This window comes from Jaculus jaculus, chromosome 1 (assembly GCF_020740685.1).
Source record: "Jaculus jaculus isolate mJacJac1 chromosome 1, mJacJac1.mat.Y.cur, whole genome shotgun sequence".
NCBI classification, from domain to species: domain Eukaryota; kingdom Metazoa; phylum Chordata; class Mammalia; order Rodentia; family Dipodidae; genus Jaculus; species Jaculus jaculus.
In genome coordinates, this window is record NC_059102.1 from 222,823,457 (window position 1) to 222,848,401 (window position 24,945).

The 24,945-nt window shown below is 48.2% G+C and overlaps 1 protein-coding gene across 3 annotated transcripts in view; it reads right to left on the reverse strand.

The window, feature by feature from the left end:
* Positions 1–4,002: 4,002 nt before the first annotated feature.
* Positions 4,003–24,945, reverse strand: part of Mau2 (MAU2 sister chromatid cohesion factor) — a 39,852-nt gene continuing 18,909 nt past the window's right edge. The window contains exons 4-19 of one of the 3 annotated variants that reach the window (XM_004665994.2): positions 21,965–22,060; positions 21,331–21,425; positions 17,970–17,997; positions 17,533–17,688; positions 17,172–17,318; positions 17,014–17,104; positions 16,657–16,760; positions 16,068–16,145; positions 15,703–15,768; positions 11,808–11,891; positions 10,730–10,779; positions 10,505–10,582; positions 10,269–10,380; positions 6,504–6,594; positions 5,879–6,006; positions 4,003–5,717 (exon numbers count right to left, since the gene is read on the reverse strand). In XM_004665994.2, coding sequence (XP_004666051.1) covers positions 5,643–5,717; positions 5,879–6,006; positions 6,504–6,594; positions 10,269–10,380; positions 10,505–10,582; positions 10,730–10,779; positions 11,808–11,891; positions 15,703–15,768; positions 16,068–16,145; positions 16,657–16,760; positions 17,014–17,104; positions 17,172–17,318; positions 17,533–17,688; positions 17,970–17,997; positions 21,331–21,425; positions 21,965–22,060 — 1,479 coding nt within the window. In that variant the 3' untranslated portion in view covers positions 4,003–5,642. Of the gene's footprint in view, positions 5,718–5,878; positions 6,007–6,503; positions 6,595–10,268; positions 10,381–10,504; positions 10,583–10,729; positions 10,780–11,804; positions 11,892–15,702; positions 15,769–16,067; positions 16,146–16,656; positions 16,761–17,013; positions 17,105–17,171; positions 17,319–17,532; positions 17,689–17,969; positions 17,998–21,330; positions 21,426–21,964; positions 22,061–24,945 lie in introns of all 3 variants that reach the window. The other 2 variants (XM_045146184.1, XM_004665993.2) reach the window with 2 other exon arrangements.

Here is a 24,945-nt window from a genome sequence, read left to right on the forward strand (position 1 = left end):
GTCTCCAGCCACTGCAAATGAACTCAAAATACATGCATCCCCTTGTGCTCTGGCTTATGTGGGTTCTGAAGAATGGAACCTGGATCCTTTGGCTTGCAGGCAAATGCCTTAAACACTAAGCCATCTCTCCAGTACCACATGCCTTTTTAAAAAATATATATATATTTATTTGAGAGAGGGAAAGGGAGAGAGAGGGAGAGAATAGGTGCACCAGGACTTCTAGCCACTGCAAACGAACTCCAGATGCATGTGCCATCTTGTGTATCTGGCTTACATGGGTCCTGGGGAATCAAAGCAAGGTCCTTTGGCTTTGCAGGCAAGTGCCTTAACCTTAAGCCATCTCTTCAGCCCCTGCATGTTTTTTTCAATATTTCATTCGTCAGGCGTGGTGGTGCACACCTTTAATCCCAGCATCCAGGAGGCAGAGGTAGGAGAATCACCATGAGTTGGAGGCCACCCTGAGACTACATAGTGAATTCCAGGTCAGCCTGGGCCAAAGTGAGACCCTACTTTGAAATAAAAGTTATTTGAGAGACAGAGAGAGGGAGAAAATGGGCACACCAGGGTCTCTAGCCACTGCAAATGAACTCCAGCTGCATGTACCATCTTGTGTATCTGGCTTACATGGGTACTGAAGAATCAAACCTGGGTCCCTAGACTTTGTAGGCAAGTGCTTTAAGTGCTAAACCATCTCTCTAGCCTGACTGAATGCCTTTAATCCCAGAACTTGGGAGGCAGAGGGCTGCTGTGAGTTCCAGGCCAGCCTGAGGCTACAGAGTGAATTCCAGGTCAGCTTGGGCTAGAGTGAGACTGTACTTCAAAAGAAACAAAACAGAACAAGAGCAGGTAGGCATGATGACTCACACTCATGTCTATAATCCCAGCCAACACTCAGGAGGTTGAGGTACGATTGCTGTGAGTTCAAGACTAGCCTGGGCTACAGAGTGGGTCAGCTTGGTCTAGAGAAAAATCTGTCTCAGAAAGCAAAATAAAATAAATCACAAACAATATACTGTTAACAAGTTATGTGAACTGGGCATGGTGGTGCACATCTTTAATCCCAATACTTGGAAAGCAGAGGTAGGAGGGTTGCTGTGAGTTCTAGGACACCAAACCTCATAAAACAAAACAGGCTCTAGTTACTCAGGAAGCTGAGGCAGAACTGCTTGAGTCCAAAAGCTGAAATCAGGACACAAAGCAAAGCAATCAAGCTGGGTATGGTGGTTCACACTTATAATCCCAATACTCTGGAAGCTGAGGTAGGGAGATGGCCATGAGTTCAAGACCAGGCTGGTCTATATAGTGAGTTCAGTACAGCCTGGCTTACAGAGTGAAATCCTGTCCCATCCAAAAAAAAAAAAAAAAAAAACAAGGCAAGAGAAACAATCCTAAGGCAGGAATGTTAGCTCACTATTGTCATCCCAGCACTCTGGAAGGCATACACCTTTACTACTACTCAGGAGGCAGAGGTAGGAGGATCGCTGTGAGTTTGAGGCCAGTGTAGGACTGCAGAGTGAGTTCCAGTTCAACCTGGGCTAGAGCAAGACCCTACATCAATAAATAAATAAATAACCATAAAAAAAAGGGACCCAGGGTTGGGTAGATGGCTCAGTTGGTACATGCACTTGCATGAGGACCTCAGTTCAATTTCCAGTACCAATGTACAATATCAGGCATTGTCACTCACACACACACACACACACACACACACACACACACACACACACACACAACACCCCAGTGCTGAGAGGTAGAGACAGGATAATCCCTGAGGTTTACTGACTGAAAAACAGACATTCTGAGTTCAGTGAGAGATTCCATCTCAAGGAAATAAAGATAGAGTACACTGACATTCTCTAGCTTCCAGACTGCACACACGAAACAAAGATAGGGACGAGGGGCTAGTGGTGTAGCTTAGTTAGTAGAGTGCTTTAGTAGAGTGCTTTCTTAGCATGCAGGAAGTCCTGGGTCTTGTCCCCTGCATTGAATAAACCAGGCATAGTGGTGCAAGGAGAATCAAGACTTTGTCATTGGGCCAGAGAGATGGTTTAGGTGATTGCCTGTGAAACCTAAGGATCCCAGGATTGAAGATTCAATTCCCCAGGACCTATGTAAGCCAGATGCACAAGGTGGCGCATGCATCTGGAGTTCGTTTGCAGTGGTTGGAGGCCCTGGCGTGCCCATTCTCTCTCTATTTGCTTCTTTCTCTTTGTGTCACTCTCAAGTAAGTAAAATAAATAAAAATCCTGTCATCAGCTGGGCACAGTGGCTCTTGCCTTTAATATCAGCATTCAGGAGGAAGTGGCAGGATTGCCATGGGTTCCAGGCTGCCCTAGGTTCCAGAGTTAGTTCTAGGTCAGCTTGGTCTAGACTAAGACCATTTCAAAAAAACCAAAAACTTAGAAGTTGGTCATTGTGGTAGTTTGAATCAGATTTCCTCCATAAACTCTTGTGTTTTGAACGCCTGGTCCCTAGCTGGTAGCAATCTGAGAGGTACAGCCTTGCTAGGGACAGATCTTGATGTTTATAAGCCCCCGTTTGCCCCTATTAGCTCAGCACTCTCTTACTATTTGCCTCCTGCTGTGGTAACTGCCACATGTTCTGCTTTACCTTGTCATCACAAAACTTCCACTGTGAATCCAAGCCAAATTAAACCCTTTCCTCTCATGAGCAGCTTTTGGTTAGGTGTTTTGCCCCAGAAAAGTAAAGGTAACTACAACAGTCATCCTCAGCTATACAGCAAATTTGTATCTAGTCTGAAATGAGACTCTTATCTCAAAACAAACAAAAAATTAAAAATAGGGAAACCAGGAGTGGTGGTACCACCTGAAATTCCATAATCATAGCTTTTGGGAGATAAGAAGCTGAAGAATCAGGAGATCTGGGCTATCTTCACTTATACATCAAGTTCCAGACCAGCTTGAGCTATATGAGATTTTGTCTCTACCAACCCTCTCCAAAAATCCAAATTCTGGGACTGGAGAGATAGCTTAGCAGTTAAGGCATTTGCCTGCAAAACCTAAAGACCCAGGTTCAATCCCCCAGAACCCATGTAAGCCAGATGCACATGGTAGCACATATACCTGGAAGTTTGTCTGCAGTAGCTAGAGGCCCTGGAACATACATTTCTCTTTCTCTCCTGTCATAAATAAATAAAATAAAATAAACTCTCCCCATTACCACCAAAAAGAGGGGAAAAAAAGCGCCAATGCCAGGCGTGGTGGTTCACACCTTTGATCCCAGCACTCGGGAGGTAGAGGTAGGAGGATCGCCGTGAGTTCAAGGACAGCCTGAGACTACATAGTGAACTCCAGCTCAGCCTGAGCTAGAGGGAGACCCTACCTTGAGGGGAAGGGGGGGACCAAAAACCCTCACACCTGTAATCCCAGAACTTGGAAGTCTGAGCTACAAATGTAGTTTCAGACTGGCCAAAGTTACATAGCAAAGCCTCACCTGGAGGGGGAGGGCAAAGAAAAAGAGGATGGAGAGCTGGATTTTAGAAAGGGCTTTGCTTTCTCTCACTCCTTGACTGTAACCAGGCAGCCTATAGTGCAGAAGGCGCCAGGTCAGGTGGGAAGGTCAATGTCCCGTCCATTCCCCTCTGGTGGGGTTTCACTCTAGCCCAGGCTGACCTTGAACTCACTATGTAGTCTCAGGATGGTCTCAAACTCAATGATTCTCCTACCTCTACCTCCTGAGTGCTAAGATTAAAGGTGTGTACCACCACGCCAGGCTCCAATGTCATGGTTCACAAGGAAGGGTGATGACAGAGACAGCAAGTGATTTTTCTTTTGGTGGGGGAGGGGGATTCGAGGTAAGGTTTCACATTGGCCCAGGCTGACCTGCAACTTACTATGTAGTGTCAGGGTGGCTTTGAACTCATGGATATCCTCCTGCCTCTGCCTCCCAAGTACTGGGATTAAAGGCGTGTGCCACCACACCCAGCTTTCATGTCTGTGATTTCACTTTCAACTGTAAGAAAAGAAATTGGTCAACAGGAGGTGATGTTCCATGGTTCTCTTTTAACATTTTCCATTTACAATTTTTACCTGATTAAAAACACTGGCTGAGAACATACAGGGTAAAACTGTGTTGCCAAAAACCATTAAAAGACATTATAACACATGACACACCTTTAAACAAAACAACACAAGCAACTAATTCACCTGCAGCACAGTGTAGCAGTTTCTATCTGAGGTTTGAGGGTGGAGGGGCGGGGAGGAAGAGCGCTCATGGAGATGGAGATACAGAGACTAGGGACCCTGGCCTGAGTTGCTGTTAACAGCTGTGTACAGGGACACAGCCCATGGATTTGGCTTTCCTGGCAACCTACAGCTGGTTTTTAGCACCTTACCTGTGACAATCTCCTGCTCCCCTTGTCCGAAGGAGGTTTTAGTCTTTTCTACACTAAAGGACTACGTGTTGACTGTCCCAAGAGTGGCAGGAGGGGACAGCAAGGTGCTGCCGCCAAGGGGAGGCTCAGAGATGGCACACACATGCAGATTTGGGCTTTGCAACTTGAGTTGATATTAAACACTGAGTAGAATCTTCTTACGATCTCAGCCTCATCCTTAACTCTGTGCACATGTGTCACCCTTGGTTACTGAAAGCACTCTAATATAAGGACAGATGTCAGTTGTAAGGTTCTTGTTTCAACTGCTCTATGTAAAAATGCCCTAGAAGCAAAAACAAACAAAAAAAAAAGGCTTAAATAAATAGGTGGGGCCATGTTGCAAACATGAACTTAGTGCAGGGCTGGGTCCTGGGCACTGTGTGGGCTCCACCTTGTGGATGGAGGAAGACAGAAGGTCAGAGCCAGGTTCCTCTGGTCACTCAGAGCTGGCAAGTGCTCAGGCTGTCACCTGCCAGACCTCTTGGGAGTCTGGGGCAGCTAGCAGAGCAGTCTAGATGCCCTTTCAGTCAGTCAAATTCCAAGGTTTCAAGGTTCTGAGAAGTGGTCTTCATAAGACCCAGGTGACAGACCTGAAAGCCAGTGGAAATGGCTGTCACCTGTGGGGCACCTTCCTCACAGTGAGGTTCTCACAGCCCCCAAACCCTTTGAGAGGCAGTTCTATGCCAGCTGGGTCTACAATGGTCTCAGCAGGAACTGGTCTCAGAGTATCCCTTCCTTCAGGTCCAACTGGTATTTCTGCTCTGTGCACCAACTTGGATGAAGACGCAATCTGAAATTTGTGACTTGGAGAAATGGGGGTCTCAGGCCTGGTTGGAGCTCTGTGAATCCTCATTGCACACATACCCAACTTGCTGTGTACACAGTACACCATCCTTGCATGGGACAGGATACAACCAAGGTAATTTGGAAGATGAATTCCCAGTTGTCATAGGGAATGATGCTGGAGAGGAAGCAGGCTGGGGAAAGTGCTGGGACTAGGGCTGTTCTGTGGGCCATCGACTCTTCCTTCTGACTTGCTCTCTGTGGGCACTGTCAGGTGGTGCAGGTCCCCAGCACACAGGATGGGAAGCAGGCCCATTAACGTATCCTCCTGTGTGGGCCTGGCCATCGCCCCTAGACACTTGGGAGCTCTGGACAGTTTTAAGAAGGGCCTATGAACACCCAAGCAAGTGAGCTTCCAGGAAAGCTCCAATGTCATGGAAGGTAAGGACATGGGCCTGCAGGGGCTTCACAGAAGGCTGGCCAGGCTGGTGTTGGGTCCATTCTGAGCCTGGAACTGTACAGGGGGTGGGCCATCTGTCCACTGTGGAGAGAAGACGAAGGTTTAGGCTGGCAGCTCTTCCCTGGATGCTTCCCCCAATATGTCACTACACTGAAGAGGTCGCTGATTGAGGCAGGGAGGCGGGTGAGGGACAGATAAGAGGGCCAAATGGTGATCAGATGAGGGACAGACAGGGACCGCACCGTGATCAGATTGTGCTCTGGTAGGCTGCAGGCCTCAATGTGGTCTTGAAGCAGCTGCTGTGAGAAGTTCTGGTGCATCTGTGCAGCTTCGTGGGCGTCTATGGGGTTCCCGCACGCCTTGTTCAGGTCTGAGGACATAATGAGATCATACCCTTGAGACAGTCTCAGAGATGGCCAAGACGATGTCCCTCAGGATAGACATGGGGTCCCTTGCTGACCTCCCAAGGAGCAACAGGCAATCCTAGGGCATGCAGGAGCTCTTTCCTACCTACTCCCCAGTGTGTGCTCTCATTTTCTAGTGAGCAGCCTACAGTCACACACACACACTGTGCACTCTGGACAGGGTTGTCCTGTCATATGCATGTTGCATGTGAAGGGGAGAAGCCAAGGTGAGTTAGGACCCACAGCTCTGGCTCACCAGATGGCATCTCCCATGTCATGAGCCTGTGCGAGGAAGTGAGACACCATGTATAGGCCCTGTATCCTTAAAACAGTCTCTTGGAGAAGCACTTCACCATGACATGTCTGGAACCATGGTACATGAAGGCCACCCTATCAGAGCCAAAGTTCCTTCAAGGTATGCTCAGCAGCCCTAAGGGCCACATGAGGGTTGGCCACCACTTACCTCTCAGCAGGGCCGACGACCACAGCTGCACAGACATATCTGGGATTTTGCTGGCCAGTTGCATGGCAGGCACCACCATGTTGTTACTCTCCTGACAACAAGAGCAGTGAAGGGTAAATGGAAGGGCTAGGAATAGGGCAGCTCTGAGTGCATCTGCTGAACCTAGCCCAGCATGGGTTTTCCTCTTGCTGCTTGGCAAACTCCTAACTACAGAATCCATCTAAAGTGTCCTCTGAAGTACTCGCAGCCATCTTGGGAAAAAACTGTCCCTGCTCCTGCTCTATCCATGTCCTCACACTGGCAGAGACAAGTGGGTCTCTTCAACAGTTGGAGCAGCCAAACCAATTAGATGTGTGGAATCAGACATCCTGGGCCTGTGAAGGACAGCAACCTGAGCTACACGCCTGCTTTGGGAAGATGCTGAGTGGATTGAGGTGGGCAGGTTTGTTTCCTACTGTGGACATCTGGGACTGTGAGGGCATCGGGACCTGTGACTCCCTCCAACCAGATTCTTTGTGCCTGTTCACACTGTCCCACTTGGAGGCCCAATGTTCTCAGGTTAAAGTTGAGAAGTCCTGTGGGAACATGATTTTGTTCCTGATCTCATGGTGTGGTGAGGAGCCTACCCTATAGCACCTGTTCAGGCTATAGACCATGGGCCCTATTGGTAAGGACATTTGGTTTGGGGTAAGGCTGGAAGATCCTCTATGTGACAGCTCCCAATGGTAAAACACTAAGTCTCAAACTCAACTCAAAGCCTGGGGTGTAGCTCAGTGGTAGAGTACTAGTCTAGCATATGAGGTCCTGGACTCATTTTGACACACATACACACGTTTTCCTTCCCTCTCTCACATACCCAAACAAAAATCTCAACTCAGTTACAATAGCACACACCTGTAATCCCAGGATGCAGGAGGTTGAAGCAGGATTGCTACTAGTTCAAAGCTAGCCTGGGCTACATGAGACCCTGCCTCAAAACACCAACCACTCCTACTCCACAAAAGGCTATGTGGTGACACATGCCAGCAAGGCCCACAGACACCTTGTTGAAGAAGGCCACGACAGGGTGCATGGGGCTTTGTGGGCTCACTCTTCATTGGAGCCTGCACTACTGTTAGACCCTCTGCCCCAAGCACCTGGCTCTGCCTGCTGTAGCCATCTCTTCAGGACCATGGCTGACAGTCCCACATCATGGGGCTGGCTTCACTATGGCCAGTGGTGAACTGGCCACTTCACATGTGCCAGGGCAAACAAGAGTTGGCAAGGATGTTTCTCATAGCATCAGTCAGTTCCTCTCTTCTTGCTCAGGTGCTCCACTGCAGGTGTTCCACTCCATGGCTTGGATCTCTCACTGCACATGAGACTATCACAGCCCTGCCCTGATATCTGAGAAGGCTGCCCATGAAGCAGGCAGTAGTGCTGGGACCTTCAAAGTACACCAAAGCCCCCACTGTGGCTCCCCATGGCCATGGGACAGAGGAAAGGAACATTTTAGGAGTAAAGCTACGGGTAAGGCTAGAATTTGTTCCCATTATGGTTGATGAGGTCCTCAATGTTGAGGCCAGTAGCTGAGTTGCAGAGGCCACTGGCCTCTTACATAGTTGCAAGGAGGAAATTCTTCCAGGCTCATCAAGAATGGCCAATGAAGTAACTCTGGACATTGAAATCACAGGCAAAGGCACACACCTTGGGCTACCTGTTCCTTGGAGACAGTGCAGGTGAGGCTGGACAGATACAGAGATGCCACTCAAAACATCCTTCCAGTATCAAAGGTGTGGAGGGCTGAGCCTACTTTTTCTTTTACTTTTTTTTTTTGTTTTTTTGAGGTAGGGTCTCACTCTAGCCCAGGCTGACCTCAAACTTACCCCAGCCTCCTGAGTACTTGGATTTCAGTTGTATGTTGGGCTACACTTTATAATATAGGATTTTTTTTTTTTCAAGGTAGAGCCTCACTGTAGCCCAGGCTGACCTGGAATTCACTGTATTCTCGGGGTGGCCTCAAACTCATGGCGACCTTCCTACTTCTGCCTCCTAAGTGCTGGGATTAAAGGCGTGTGCCGCCATGCCCAGCAAATATAGGAAGTTTTTGTTTGAGAATTTACTACAGGAATTAGAATGTATGCTCACAAATATGAATAAAGATTTTTTTTTTTGGAGGCAAGCCAAACAGATTGGCCCTGTTCTTTTCTTTCTTCTTCTTTTTTATTGTTTTGGTTTTTCAAGGTAGGGTTTTCGGTCTAGCTCAGGCTGACCTGACATTCACTCTGTAGTCTCAGGGTGGCCTCGAACTCACGGTGATCATCCTTCCTGTACCTCCCAAGTGCTGGGATTAAAGGTGTACACCACCATGCCCGCTCTCTCTCTCTTTTTTTAATGTGAAAGAATGAGAGAGTGAGAGCGAGAGAGAGAGAGAGAATTGGCAAGCACGGGCCTCCAGCCATGAATTGAACTCTAGATGTGTGTGCATGTACCACCATGCATGCTTGTGCATCTGGCTTACATGGGGCCTGGAGAGTCTAACATGGGTCCTTAGGCTTCACAAACAAGCACCTTCACCTCTAAACCATCTCTCCAGCCCTCCAAAAATTTGTTTAACTTTTTTTTTTTTTTTTTTTTTTTTTCCGAGGTAGGGTCTCACTTTAGCGCAGGCTGACCTGGAATTCACTATGGAGTCTCAGGGTGGCCTCGAACTCATGGCCATCCTCCTACCTCTGCCTCCTGAGTGCTGGGATTAAAGGCATGCGCCACCACACCCGACTTGTTTTACTTTTTTCAAGGCAGGGCCTCACTCTATCCCAAGCTGACCTGGAACTCATTCTGTAGCCCAAGCTAGCCTTGAGCTAATGGTGATCCTACCTCAGCCTCTTGAGTGCTGGGATTAAAGGTGTATGCCAGCTTGGCGTGGTGGTGCGTGCCTTTAGTCTCAGTACTTGGGAGGCAGAGATAGGAGAAATGCCATGAGTTCGAGGCCAGCCTGAGACTACACAGTGAATTCCTGGTCAGCCTAAGCTGGAGTGAGACCCTACCTTGCAAAACCAAACCAAACAAAGCAAAAAAAAAAAAAAAAAAAAAAAAAAGGTGTGCCACCATATCTGGCCCAATATAGAAATGTTTAAAATTTTTTTGAAATATTTTTACTTGGCAGCAGAGAGAGACAGAGAAGGGTGCACTAGGACTTCCAGACGCTGCAAAAGGAATCCAGAGGCATGCGCCACTTTGTGCATCTGGCTTTTATGTGGGTACTAGGGAATCAAACTTGGATTGTTAGGCTTTGTAGGCAAGCACCTTAACTGCTGAGCCATCTCTCCAAATTAGGAAATTAAAAAAAAAAAGTTAAAAGTGGGCTGGAGGATTGGCTTAGAGGTTAATGTGTTTGCCTACAAAGCCAAAGGACCCACACTTGATTCCCCAGGACCCACGTTAGCAAGATGTACAAGGGGGTACATGCGTCTGGAGTTTGTTTGCAGTGGCTAGAGGCCCTGGAAAACCTGTTCTCTCCCCCCCCCTTTCTCTGTCAAATAAATAATGTTTTTAAAAAAGTTAAAGGCCTATGAGGTCACATGGGTGACAGTGAGTGTGACACATTCAAGAAGCTCACAAATTGCTGGGCTGCTGCAAGGTGCTACATGTGCCACAGGGACAGTTGCTGGAAGGAGCACACTGAGTGTACAGGGAGGCCACTTTCTGCCCTCTGAGCCCCAGGACAGGAAATGTGCCCTATGGCAGTGTCCCTTAGGCTGCAATCCTACAGGTATAGACACTCACCCTGTGGTTCCCAAGCACGTAAAAGATGTGGCCCAGTAACACAAGGGAGCAGGCTGTGAGCCGGTTCAGGTCTTCTGCATTGGACATCTTTAGAGTTTCTCGCAGAAATCGCCTACTCAAGGAAACACAGGCACTTATGCCCTACTGGGACATGGCTCACAGAGGAGAGATTGGGGCTGGCATGGGCTGTGGGATGAAGGGGAACCTGAGGACACAGCACCCTGCCCCACACTCACTTGGCCTCGTTGTAGCGGCCCTGGAAGAAGGAGAAGAGCCCGCGCACGTAGAATGCTGCCGCGCGGAGACAGTGTGAGCTGTGGGGATAGCAGACCGTCACCTGGGGAGTTGGGACAAAGAACAGGCTTCCCAAAAGGTTGCCTCAACAGACTGTTTGAAAGGGTGGAGTGCAAGCAAATCAGAAGGCAGGGGGGCATGGACATTTATAGGGTGCAGCCACTCACCTGACAGGGAAGCTATGGTCTGGGTTTATCCTTTCCAGTAGACTGTACAGCTGGGGGAAGAGAGGACAGTTAGGACCAGCTGGAGCTCCACCAGAGTAGGCTGGGCCATGAAAGTGCCATGGGGGATCAGAGCTGCCTAAAAACTCCATGGAGGCTGTGGCACTCACAGCCAGAACCCAACCCCTGAAGCTTGCTTGGCCGTAGCAGCCTGCAGGAGAAGGGGTAGGTCATCTGTGGGGATGAAGTAGTGAACAGGGAAGAAGTGAGCTGCACTAGACTTCCCTGGCTAGACAATGGGTGGGATAGGAAATAGGCGGGTTGGGCTTTTTTTTGTGTGACATCAAGCCCATGTCTGCCCCTCTGACTCCACTGCAGCTCTAGGATGGTGGAGACAGCCTGGTATATCTACCTACCCAGTCTGGAAGGTCAGCCTCGATTTCTGTATTTAAGAAGTAAAGGTGGCTTGGCCTAGAATGAAGGCCATGGGGCTGGAGAGAATTTGTGATACTGGAGGAGGGAGGCCAGCTTGAAGGGGAATGGTGGGAGAAACCTGACTTCCATAGACTGCTTAGGAAGCTCATGAGTATACCTCGCCTGTGAGGATAGCCCTATATGACCACCCACCTTTATAGAACCTTTTAGTTTTGTAGGAACCCCACTTGAGGCAGGCGCATGCTGGTGCCTGGCCAAAGTTGCACAGCAGGTAGCTGGACAACAGGCCATTGGATCTGGACTGCGGTATAGTCCAGTGAAAATGCTTGCCCAGAATACACCAGGCCCTCCTTGCCCCGAGAAGGCCCCTCTCCCCCCAACACATACAGAGGGAGGGACAGAGAGATTGACTGATTTAGGGAGAAATAGTCAATTATCTTCTAAAGCTTGGCTGGTTTCTGACAGAAGTCACATGGCCGCAGGAATGCTGTCCCTGGACTGACTCCCCAGCCCTAGCTACTGAACCAGCTTGTGTGCTTCCCATAAGGGCTGCCACTTCCCCATTGAGATATATACTTAAGATAGTCCCAGCCATTGAGCAAGATGGAAAGAAAGGATACCAAACATGAAGCATGTCACCTACTACCTCTTGGTGTCTATTTCCTTCCCGTATATACACACTCGCAAGGTTGGTCACAATGAAGGCCCACAGCTCCTGGTGGTTGGTGAGCTGAAATGAGAGATAAGAGTTGTGAGGAAGCTCAAAACCTTACTTTAGACCCCCCCCCCCCCTTAAGCTCAAGGGCAACATAGAGATTAGTCCTTTTTCCTATCACAACACCAGCCACATTACATTTAGAGCATGAAGAGGAAAGTTGGTGTCTATCTAGATCCTGTAAATGACTAGTGGTAGAAGGTGGGCTGAACTTCCTGGTTTTTTATTTTAGAGACAAGGTCTCAATACATTAGTCTGGAACTCTCCATCCTCCTGCCTCAACCTTTCAAATATTATAGGCACGGGTTAGGGAGATGGCTCAGCAGTTAAGGTGCTTGCCTGCAAAACCTAAGAACCCAATTCCCTAGTTCCCACATAAAGCCAGAGGCAAACTGGTGCATGTGTTTGGAGTTTGCAGTAGCTAGAGGCCCTAGCATGCCCATTCTCTCTCCCAGCTTGCAAACAAATAAAAATATAAAAGGAGAAAAAAACTTTAAAATATTATAGGCATGTACCAACCTGGTTGGCTTTGAAATAAGGTCTCAGGTTGCCCAGGCTAGCCTTAAACTTGTTATGTAGCTGAGGATCACTTTGAAACTTCTGATCCTCCTGCCTTCATATCCCAAGAGCTGGGATTAAAGGTATGGATTACCATGCCTAGTTTATGTAATGCTAGGTAAACATTCTACCAACTAAGCTATATGTCCAGCCTTCACACCTTTTTGTATGCTGGGTAAGTAATAGACTCTTGTACTAAGAAAGTGTACTAAGAAAATGCTAAGAAAGTGTTTTTGGTTTTTCGAGGTAGAGTCTTGCCCAGGTTAACCATTCACTACACAGTCTCAAGATGGCCTCAAACTCACAGTGATACTCTTACCTGTCTTTCAAGTGCTGGGATTAAAGACCATGCCCAGCTAGGCATATGTTTTGACAATGAGTCAAACCCTAGCCCACCCTAGCCTTGGAAAATAAGATGCTCAAGAGAAGACACAAATAGTCTGGTCTGTCATCGTAGACAGGACAGTAGGACAGGTGGTATAAGAAAATGTATAAAGCCGGGCGTGGTGGCGCACGCCTTTATTCCCTCCCCCCCCCCCAAAAAAAAGAAAATGTATAGCCCACACGAGACCCAGGTACATGAAAATCCAGAGCATCCCTCTGTGAAACAAGCATGGATGTCCTAAGACACAACAACTCTGGTATATCTGCTGTGGAACCAAGAGGAGCATGGGTTTGGGTATGGGACTCCTATTTCTGTTTTAACTGTATCCCTTCTTGTGTATTCTTCAGGACAGAGGTGACCCCATGGCACATGGGTTTGGGAAATATATAGATATATTTATTTTTGGTTTTCCGAGGTAGGGTCTTACGCTAGCTCAAGCTGACCTGGAATTTACTATGTAGTCTCAGGGTGGCCTCGAACTCTCGGCACTCCTTCCTACCTCTGCCTCCGGAGTGCTGGAATTAAAGGCATGCGCCACCACACCCGGTTTTTTTTTTTTTTTTTTTCCTTTGAAGGTAGGATCTCACTCTAATCTAGGCTAGCCTGGAACTCAATCTGTATGTAGTCCCAAGCTAACCTTGAATTCACAGTGATCCTACCTCAGTCTCCTGAGGGCTAGGATTAACACCTGGCCCAGCTTTAAAAAAAAAAATTCTATTTGTTTTATTTTATTTTCGAGGTAGGATTTCACTCTGGCCCAGGCTGACCTGGAATTCACTATGTAGTCTCAGGGTGCCCTCAAACTCACTGTGATTCTACCACCTCTGCCTCCTGAGTGCTAGGATTAAAGGCATGTGCCACCATGCCCGGCTCTATTTATTTATTTGCAAAGAGACAGGAAGAGACAGATAGAGAGAAAGAGGGACTATGGATGAGTAAATAGGGGTGCACAAAGGCCTCTACTAATGAACATATGCACCACTATGTGCATCTGGCTTTCTATGGGTACTGGGAAATCAAACTCAGGCTGTCGGGCTTTGCAAGCAAGCACCTTAATCGTTGATCAATTTCTCCAATTTTTTTTCCTTTTTGTTTTTTATTTTTATTTTTATTTTTTTTTGAGAGGCGAGGAGAGAGAGAGAGGGAAGGAGGGAGGGAGAGGGAGAGAACTGGTTGGTGCGTCAGGGCCTTTCAGCAGCTGTGAACAAACTCCAGATGTGTGTGCCCCCTTGTGCACATGTGCGAAATTGCACACTTGTGTCCCTGTGCGTCTGGCTGTGGAACCTAGAGATTAAAAGATGTGTTCTTAGGCTTTGTAGGCAGGCACTTTAACTGCTAAGCCATCTCTCCAGCCCTCTTTTTGGTTTTGAGATAGGATCTCATTCTAGCTCAGGCTAACCTAAAATTCACTATGTAGTCTCAAGGTGGCCTCAAACTCATGGTGATCCTTCTACCCCTGCCTCCCATGCTGGGAATTAAAGGCATGTGCCACTTCACTTGGCTTGTTCCACCCCCACCAAGGTAGGATTTTACTTTGGCCCAGGCTTACTGACCTGGACCTCATTCTGTAGCCCCAGGCTGGACTTGGAATTACAGTGATATTACAGTGGTTCTCCTTCCTCAGCCTCTACTACCATGCTCAGCTTTGGGATACCCCCTCTCCCCTTTTGAGGCAGGGTCTCACTCTAGCCCAGGCTGACCTGGAACTCACTGTAGTCTCAGGCTGGCCTCAAACTCATGGTGATTCTCCTACCTCTGCATCCCAAGTGCTGGGATTAAAGGCATGCACCACCATGTCCTGCTGGCTTTGGGAATTAAAAAAAATGTTTGTGTGAGAGAGAAAATGAATGGGCAGGCAAGAGCCTCTTGCTACAGCAGAGGAATTTCAGGTGCATGTGCCACTTTGTGAGTACTGGGGAATTAAACCTGGGTGGGTAGGCTTTGCAAGCAAGCACCTTTAACTACTGAGCTATCTCCCTAGCCCTGCTTTGGGAATTTTGATGTTGAGACACCTTGTATAGGAAGTGACCTGGGGAGGGAGGGATGGTGAGAGGTCACAGATGTAAATGGTAGGGCTCCCAGCACTGCTATAGGAGGGGACAAGCCCAGAGAGGGAGAGGCAGAGGAACACATACTCAGTAAGCCCTTCATGTCAAACATGTCTAGCACGGCTTCTGTGTCTTCAAGGCCAGCAGCAGGGACAGTAGCACCCACAGGAATAGTGACCTCCACAAAGGCAGCCACCATCCAACAGAAGGACATCCCCAGTAACCTTGTCCAAGTCGCCCATGGAGCAGCCTGTGCTCCTCAACATCTCTACTGAGAGCCATTTTGGTGTAGTAAACAGGTGTCCCATAAAGACACTGAAGCTAAGGGAGGGATACCCTTGTTTGGTGCTGGGGTCGGATGTGTGGGGCTGGGAGATCTGCTCTGGATTACTGTGGATGGCATGGAAGCAGCCTCCTACCAGGGCTCAGCAGGACATGGAGGGAGGCCAAGAGCAGGGGACTATCTGTGCCCCTGACAGAGCCTCTCTCTGGCTGGGCAAACCCTGTCCTGTCCTCAAGCACCCAGAGCAAGTCTGGGGTGGTCTCGGTAGACCTGGCCTCATGTCTCAGCCACCATTCACATGGGGTGGCTTAAGAGAACTGTAAAACCTGGGCTACTCCATCCTTGGACAAGAGTGGAGGGGGTCACTAGGTGTCAATGTGTCTGAAGAGACAAGAAAATATCTACTGTCTGCCCTAAAGCCAAGCCACTCCACCTCCATGAGCATTAGGATGTCTGCCATGAGGCTTGTAGCCCACAGCATTGGTTGATGTCCTCATGGCACCCAATTTAACTCTAGTGCCCATCCAAGGGTTGGGGAGAGGGTAGCCTTACCCTCAGGGCTGTGGTGAACTGGGCTTCTGCGTTGTCCATGCAATTAACTGAGACACAGTATAGGCCCTGCAAGGAGAGAGGTCACTGCTATGAGGCAAGTCCCAGAGCCCAATGCAGCTCTGATCAGACCTGATGTAGCTTACATGGGGACCCTAGAGAAGCTTAACACATGACTGAGCACACTGCAATGAGCCGCATGCTGATGCTAAGGAACCCCGCCTCCCCAAACCTTAGGCAGGTTGTTGAGATGCTTGACAGGCTGGACAATGCTCTCTGGGAATGCTCTGGGACCTACCTGAGAACCGTCTGGATGCTGGTGAGGGTAGGGCAGGGTATAACTTGGTGCCCAGTGCAGGTGTACTCACTAGCAGTGTGTGTAGTTGGGCAGCATGGTTGGAGAAGAGCCGGGGGGACTGCTGGCACAGCTGGCACACCTGAGAGATCTGTGGGGAGAACATGCTGAAGTCATGGTCCATCTCTGAGAACTGGCATCTGAGCATGTTGGAATGTAGCCTCAAAGCTGGCAAATAAGCTTGCATCCCACTTGCCCACACTGGGATCAAAGTCCTGGTGGTCTCAGAATATAAAACACATTCCTGTGCATAATGACTCTTGTCAACCCTCTCTAATGTGTCAAGGCTATAAAGTAGCTCCAGCTTGCTGAGGCCTGAGCCCTTTTAGAAGGTGGGCATCATGGTGATGAAGGGAAGGAGGGGCCTGAAGACCCCATCAAGTTCCTTACACTGGATTAATGAGCCCTGGATGTGCAAGTTTGGAGCAGAGACCACTGGCTTTACATCAGTCTACAATCCATCATGTGCAGACAGGGTTGTAAATAGCTCAGTGACAGTGAGACAAAGAGATGACATTATAGGGCATTTTGCTAATGCATGCTTGGTGTATTTACCATCTCCCACCTGACTCTGCAGCCCTGTTCACTTAGCTGTGGCCCACCTCCTGCAGCGCAGTGGCCTTGTGGCCTGTGACGAGCCGGCACATGATGATGTGTTCCAGCAGGATCACTTGGAAAGATGACAGGATGGGACTGCAGTCGAGCACTGGGAGAGAGGCAAGGATAAGCATAACCTTTGTCCCCTAAGATGGGTTAGTTGAATATGTAGACAGAAGCCACCACACCCAAAGATCAGGTTTAAATTCTGGTCCTGGCCTCTGCAAGCACGTCCATGTCACAATGCTGAGGACCACTGGCAAAAGCAGCTTGCCTGGTCTCAGCTGACTGTCCCAGTTTTTACATGCACCAATGTAGTGGTGGGGATAGAAGATAATGGACCTGCTGGTCAGGATACTTACTCTTGAGTTTCTCCAGCTGCATGAGGGCCTTGTCCGTGTACTTCTGTGCTTTTTCCAGGTAGCCAGCTTGCATGGAGTGCATCACAGTCACCTGGCAACAGGAGCAAAGTGATTAGTAGAGCCCTCTCCCCACCCATGCCCTGGATGGCAAGACTCACCAGGTAGACAAGCACACACATATGCTCCTTGGGCAGCCAGTGGAAAAGGTCAGCGGGGTTGCTGGGCAGTATTTCATCATCATGCAGAGTGGAGATGGTCTGGATGCACTGCTGCAGCTGCTTCAGACACGGCTTTACACTCTTCACCTGCACACACCACACACCTGAGCACCTGTTCCCCAGGGAGGCTTCGCAATGCACTCAAGTTAAGGACAGGCCACTGGGACAGAGCCTGTTCTCTGAATGCTGTGGGGACACATCAGAACATGTGCCAGAAAGGCCTGGGATAAGACTGGTAGAGGTGATGTTGCAGCCTGAGTCTCCTTGCTTCCTGACAGCCCTCCCAGGAGAGATCACATACCTGCCCAGCATCCAGGTAGTGGGTCACCTGGAGCACCAGGAAGAAGACACGCAGTGATTCCTTCTGGATGGGGTTCCCTTGCCAGTTCTCCACAATTTGCCCACACAAGGTGAGCAGCGGGTGCACCTCTTGCAGCTTGCGTTCCATCAGCAGCAGCTGATATGGGGGTAGGGGGAGCAAGGGGCCACACTGACATGTGCAGCAGCGCCTCAGGGACACAGCTACCTGCCCACTCATATGGGGGGGGGGTAGAGAAACCCAGGCATAGGTAGTCCCACAGCACACCCCACTACCTAGAACCTGAGAGTCCCATCTCAAGCCCACTGGGGAAAATCCTGTGCCCTAGAGGCTACATGGTGGGACAGGAGCAGAGCCCATGTGGCTGACGTTACTTCTGCAACATGGTTGTCCCAACCACCCACCTAGCCCCAACTTACCATTCCCTTGCTGAGCAGGAACAGTGCCCTGAAAACAAGATGGGATTTCAGGACTATAAGGCCCCATGAGCCCTGGGACCAATGTAACCAGTCACCCTAGTGCTCACAGGACCCAATGTGTAGATGATGGGAACACTCATCAGAGATCATTATTTAAAGATTGCTGCATTTTGTCCTCTGCACTATTTTTTAAAAAAAAGTTTACTTATTCATGTGAGAAAGTGGGAGGGAGGGAGGGGAGAGAGAGAGAATATGAATGAGTATGAGCATACCAGGGCTTCTAGCCACTGCAAACAAACTCCAGATGCATATGCCACTATATACATCTGGCTTACATGGGTACTGGGGAATTAAAGCTGGGTCCTTTGGCTTCACAGGCTATCTCCTTAACAGCTAAGCCGTCTCTCCAGGCCTATCTTTTTGTTCTATTTATTTATTTATTTATTTATTTATTTTAGTATTTTATTTGTCTTTATTTGAGAAACAGGCAGAGAGAAAGAGAATGGGTGTGCCAGGGCCTCCAGCCACTGCAAACAAACTCCAGATGAGTGTGCCCCTTGTGCATCTGGCTTATGTGGATCCTGGGGAATCAAACCTGGGTCCTTTGGCTTCACAGGCAAGTGCCTTAAACACTATACTATTTCTCCAGCCCCTATCTATTTTTAAATGTTATTTATTTAATTACTGGAAAGGGAGGCAGGCAGATATAGAGAGAGAATGGGCACGCCAGGGGCTCCAGCCACTGTAAACAAACTCTAGCTGCATGTATCACTTTGTGCATCTGGCTTAGGTTGGTCCTGGGGAATTGAACCTGGGTTCTTAGACATTGTAGGCATACCTTGACATCTAAGCTATTTCTCCAGCCCATGTATATATGTTTGCATGCATGTATATATGTATGCGTGTGTGTGTGTGTGTGTATATATATACTTATGTATTTTATTTTTGGTTTTTCAAGGCAGGGTCTCACTCTAGCTCAGGCTGACCTGAAATTCACTATGTAATCTCAGGGTAGCCTTAAACTCATGGTGATCTGCCTCCCTCTGCCTCCCTAGTGCTAGGATTAAAGGCATGCACCACCACGCCCAGCTTAAGTTATATTTTTATATTATTTATTTACAAGCAGGGGGGAGGAAGGGAGGGAGAGAATGTGTGCGCCAGGGTCCCTAGCCACTGCAAACAAATTCCAGATTCACGTGCCACTTTGTGCATCTGGCTTTACATGGGAAATGGGGAATCAAACTTCTGTCCTCAGGTGTCTGCAGGCAAGTGCCTTAACCACTGAGCAATCTATCCAGCCCATATTTATTTATTTACTTATTATTTTGTGGGAGGGTGGGGGATTGAGATAAGGTCTCCTGTAGCTGAGGCTGGCCTCAAACTATATACCCTTGAACTTATCCATCTTCTTGCCTTTACTTCCCAAGAGCTGAGATGATACATTTGCATGACTGTGTCAGACTACTTTTTCTTCTTCTTTTTCTTTTTTTTTAAAGCATGGTCTCATGGGCATGCCTGTAACAATTGGTGTCTTTATTTAATGTTTTATATGACACATTCCCATGCACTCCAAAATCACAGAAGGACTTGATATGGCAGGATAGAGGAGAGCACCCACACTATCACCTCAATTCCCCGATACAACAGATGTTGACTTAATGAAGGGGAAAAGCTTGAGCTCCCTCACCTCGCCACCTGGTCTGTGAATTTGGCTGAACCTCTCTTAAGTTCTACTCAGGATTACGGAAAGCGGGTGGGGAGCATCAGAGACCTCCTTTCTACCCTCTCCACCTCCAAAATCTCTAGTAGCCTCTCTAGCCCACACATTCTGAACAAACATGCATAGCTGGTGCCAGCAAGAAAATCTATGAGACAAGATGGAGAAGACAGCAAGAGGGAACCAGAGTGGTTCTGCCCCTCTGCCCCAAAGCTATCTCAGGGTACTGGCACTGGACCTGTGGGAGCCTTGATTTTAGGGCTGGGGCATGGCTCAGTGGCTCCAGGCACCATGCACCATTCCCTATCATTACCTCAGAGCTAAGACATGCTATGGTCTGCCTTTCTGTTGTCTGTTGTAGTCAATTCTCAAGACTTCTTGTCAGGCTCCCTGCGTTGTCATCCAGAAAGCTCCTGGCCCTGGAGGCCCCATGACATCAGTCCAGACTGAGAATCAGACATACAGACTGGAGCCCTTCATGGAGCTAGAGCTCTCTTGGCCCCTTCTCAACACTGACCACAAAAACGACATGAGCCCATGTACCTACAGGGACCTGTCCAGGCAATGCTCATGAATGACCTTACATAGGGTGGCCTCAGGGCTCACTAACCCCAAGTCCTCAGAGCTGGTACATCATAAGAAACTGGCAACAGTTACAATATGCTGGGGATGAAGAGGGACAAAGAAGTGGGGTATTGGGCCAGACAGTATGGCAGTCTCTATTCTAAGGCAGGACAGCCTAGTGACATCTCTGCCAACCCAGGCAGTGTTCTACAGACAAGGACAGTTTGTGGGGAGCTGTGTGGTACCAAGGACTTTGAAAGTCTAGAGCCTTGCCCAAACACCTCAGCAAGGAAAGTACTGTGTGGGAACTTTCTAAAGCCTCGCCTACACACAGAGTAAGAGTACCACTGGTCAGAGTCTATGTAGGGGGACCCTTGTGTGAGAAGGGAGGGACAGGGCATGCTGCTCTAAACAGCCTCATGCACCATACTAATGTTGGTTACTGGGCCCCCTGTTCTCAGAGCCCTCAATGCCTACCTGAATGGGTGGACACTTCAGTTTGTGTCATACTCATGTTATGCTGCCAAGAGTGCACATATGTGATGAAGGCAGCAGCCAGAGCAAATCCTACCAATACTTTCTATTTTAAGAGACTTGGAAGTTGGACATGATATTGCAGGTCTGTGATCCCAGTACTGGGGTGTATGAGGAAGGAGGATTGCAGCAAATAGTTCGAGGCTACCTGGCTACAGAATGAAACTGTCCCACAACATGAAAAAGAGAGCCTTGAAGGTCGCTGGGCATGGTGGCGCACACTTTTAATCCCAGCACTCAGGAGGCAGAGACAGGAGGATCATTGTGAGTTCAAGGCCAGCCTGGGCTAGAGCAAGACCCTACCTTGAAAAATCAAAAGAAAGCCTTATAAACAACATGACAAGAGCCAACTCTGCAGATGTTACAGGCCATCTATGCCTCCCTCTCCAGCCATTCAGCGTATGACAAAGCTGGCCTCTCTCTGGACTTGAATGCCCCACTGCAAGAGGGGGAACTTTTACACATGAAGCGGCCATTCTGTTTGGGATCCAGATAGGAGAGCCAAGCAACTTACATAGCAGCAGAGGAAGAGTAGGTGGTACCTACCGTGTATACTCAGATCCCACCACACGGGCATACTCGGCTCCCACGCCCAGGAGGTCACAGGCTGATACTAGATCTTTCTCAAGTGTGTGTAGTTGCTAGAAGGAGAAAGAGTGATGACTGTGGTTGCCAAAGGCACCTATCCTGCAGAACAATGGGGAGGGAGCCAAGCCTTCTACTCTTGTCTCAGAGCAAGGTCTAAAGATGCTTTAAGTCCAGAAGCCTAGAGAGCTGAAAGGGAGGCCTACACCCAACTGGACTCTCTCAGGGCCTCCATGGAGAGCTTCAACTTCTCCCCCACACATCACACCACCAACGCTGAGATGAGAGGTCATGGGCCACTGGCCCTCTCATCTGCCAATAGGTACAAGATTGTGGGAATCTGGCAAGCAACCCATGGGGAAAAGGCTGTGCGAGTGACAGTCTATGAATACCTATGTGATACCATGGGAGGGGAACATGACAGGCAGCTGATGTGAAGGACAAGACAATGGACAAAGAGGGGATGCCTGGGTGTATCACTGTGAGAGAAGTGCAGGCAGGATCCAGGAAATAAGAGGTGGCCGTTCATAGCCAGGAGGGTCTGCTGACATAAACTTGAGGCATATGTCCCCCCAAGTCTGGGTCTGGTACTTACAGCAAGCTGGAAGAGCAGGCGGCAGTGCCAGTACGGGGTTTGCTGTGAGATCTGGATGGCCTTCCGAAGCAGTGGCTTTGCCGCATCTACAGAATTCTGAAGAGAAAGTTTCAAGTTCAAGGAGAAAAAACAAGCTGCAATCAGGTTGCTGAGGCAGGATGCCGCTCCTGTTCACTAGAGAAAGGATTTTTTTTTTTTTGCTAAATATTTTATTTTTATATTTATTTATTTGAGAGAGAGAGTTAAAAAAGAGGCAGGGGGGAGAATAGGTGCATCAGGGCCTCTAGCCACTGCAAACAAACTCCAGATGCATGTACCACCTTGTGCATCTGGTTTTATATCCCACCACACAGTCCTTAGGCTTTGCAGGCAAGCATTTGAAACACTAAGCCATCTCCAGCCTCAAGAATTTTTTTTGGAAAGCCAATTGTGGTGGCACACGCCTTTAATCCCAGCACTTGGGAGGCACAGGTAGGTGGATCACTGTGAGTTCAAGGCCACCCTGAGATTACATAATGAATTTTGTTTTTTGGAATGGCAATTTACTTTAGTAGGGGGGAGAGAGAGAGAGAGAGAGAGAGACAAACTACTTTATTGTACTTTCTGGCACATTTTCAAAAATAACTTCCTACTGGACATAGTTGCTCATGCACTTAGGAGTGGAAGACTGCCCATGAGATCAAGGCTAATCTGGGATACAGTATGAGAAGCAAAATAAAAGAGCCTCTCATGCAACCAGATATGATAGTATACACATTCTCAAAACTCAGGAGGCTGAGGCAGGAGGACTGTGACTTTGAAGCCAGTCAGCTATAGAAGTAAGTTCCAGGCCAGCCTGAACTACAGATACACTGGCTCAAAAAACAAAGGCCAGGGCTGGAGAGATGGCTTAGCAGTTAAGGTGTTTGCCTGCAAAGCCAGAGGACCACAGTTTGACTCTGTAGGACCCATGTAAGCCAGATGCACAAGGTAGTGCATGCATCTGGAGTTCATTTGCAGTGGCTGGAGGCCCTAGTGCCTCTGTCTCGCTCTCTCTTTCTCAAATAAATAAATAAATAAATAAATAAATAAATAAATAAATAAAATATATTTAAAAAAACCACAAAGGCTAGGGAGATGGAGCAATGGTTCAAGGTGTTTCCTCGCAAAGCCTGCTAGTCTGGTTTCAATTTCCCAGTACCTACATAAAGCCAGATGCACAAAAAGGCAGATGTGTCTAGAGTTATTTTGTAATTACAAGCTCTATGTGCCCATTCTTTCTCTCAAGCAAATAAATATAGCTCAAAAAAACAAACACATGTTTTAATCCCAGTACTTGGGAGGCAGAGGTAGGTGGATCACCATGAGTTTGAGGCCATCCTGAAACTACACAGTGAATTCCAGGTTAGCCTGGGCTAGAGAGTGAGACCTTACCTCGAAAAACCAACACACACACACACACACACACACACACACACACACACACAGACACAGAGGCTAGAGAGATGGCTTAGTGGTTATGGTGCTTGCCTACAAAGCCAAAGGACCCAGATTCAATTCCCCAGGACCCACGTAAACCAGAGGCACAAGGTGGCACATGCATCTGGAATTCATTTGCAGTGTCTGGAGGCCCTGGCATGCCCATTCTCTCTGCCTGCTTCTCCCCCCCCCCTCTCTCAAATAAATAAAAATACAAAAGCCTTGGGCAGGAGAGATGGCTTAGTGGTTAAGGCATTTGCCTGCAAAGCCAAAGGATCCCAGTTCAATTTTGCAGAACCCGCGTAAGCCAGATGCACAATGGGGCACATGCATCTGGAGTTTGTTTGCAATGGCTGGAGGTCCTGGTGCAACCATTCTCTCTGCCTCTTTCTCACTCTCAAGTAAATAAATAAAATGTACTTTATAAAATACAAAAGTCTAGGCCGGCTGTGGTGGCGTTTATCTTTAATCCCAGCACTTGGGAGGCAGAGGTGAGAGGATAACTAGGAGTTCAAGGCCACCTTGAGACTACATAGTGAATTCCAGGTCAGCTGGGCTAGAGTGAAGCCCTACCTCAAAAAAACAAAACATGAAATTACCTAGACAGAAAGCATACATAAAATTTTTGTAAGCCAGGCATCATGATGCACACCTTTAAACCCAGCACTAGGGAGGCAGAAGTAGGAAGATCTCTGTGAGTTCAAGGCCACCCTGAGACTACATAGGTCAGCCTGGGATAGAGCAAAACCTGATCTTGAAAAAACAAAACAAAACAAAATGTCATGGAACATCTTATCCCTCATCCAACTGAACTGAAAGTCACTTTAGTTGAAAATCCTATATTCAAATGAGATGCCAGCTCCTGGCTCAGATAACTACAAGGTACACATGGCTTGTTACAGGTCACTCAGTCTCCATATGGAGTAAAAGGCAATTTTCAGCGGTTGCTAAAATTAGGAACCAGATGCTTGCTTGCTTATCTCCCCCCACCCTTTTTCTTTGAGGCAGGTAGGGTTTCACTCTAGCCCAGGTTGACCTGGAACTCATTCCTGCAGCTCAGGCTGGCCTTGAACTCACAGAGATCCTCTTACCTCAGCCTCCTAGGTGCTGGTATTAAAGGAATGAACTACCACACTATGAGGCTTTTGTTTTGTTTTATGAGGTAGGGGCTCACTCTAGCCCAGGCTGACCTGGAGAGACTTACTTTTTGAGACAAGGTCTCATGTAGCCAGGGTTGGCCTTGAGGATGACCTTGAACTCCTGAATGAGATAGGGTCTTGCTGTGTAGTGCAGTCTGGCCTTTAACTGTGTTCCTCCTACTCAGCCTCCCTCCTGAGTGCTAGGATTACAAATGTAATCCACTGTGCCTAGTCAACTACCTGTGCTTGAGCATCTTCAGCAGAAAAGGATTCTGCTAGCCCTACTAGCAAATGCTTAATCACCAAAGCAGTGGTAAACTCTGGTGCAGGAGGTGGTAAAATACAGCCAACCTTAGCAGTTAAGGCACTTGCCTGCAAAGCCAA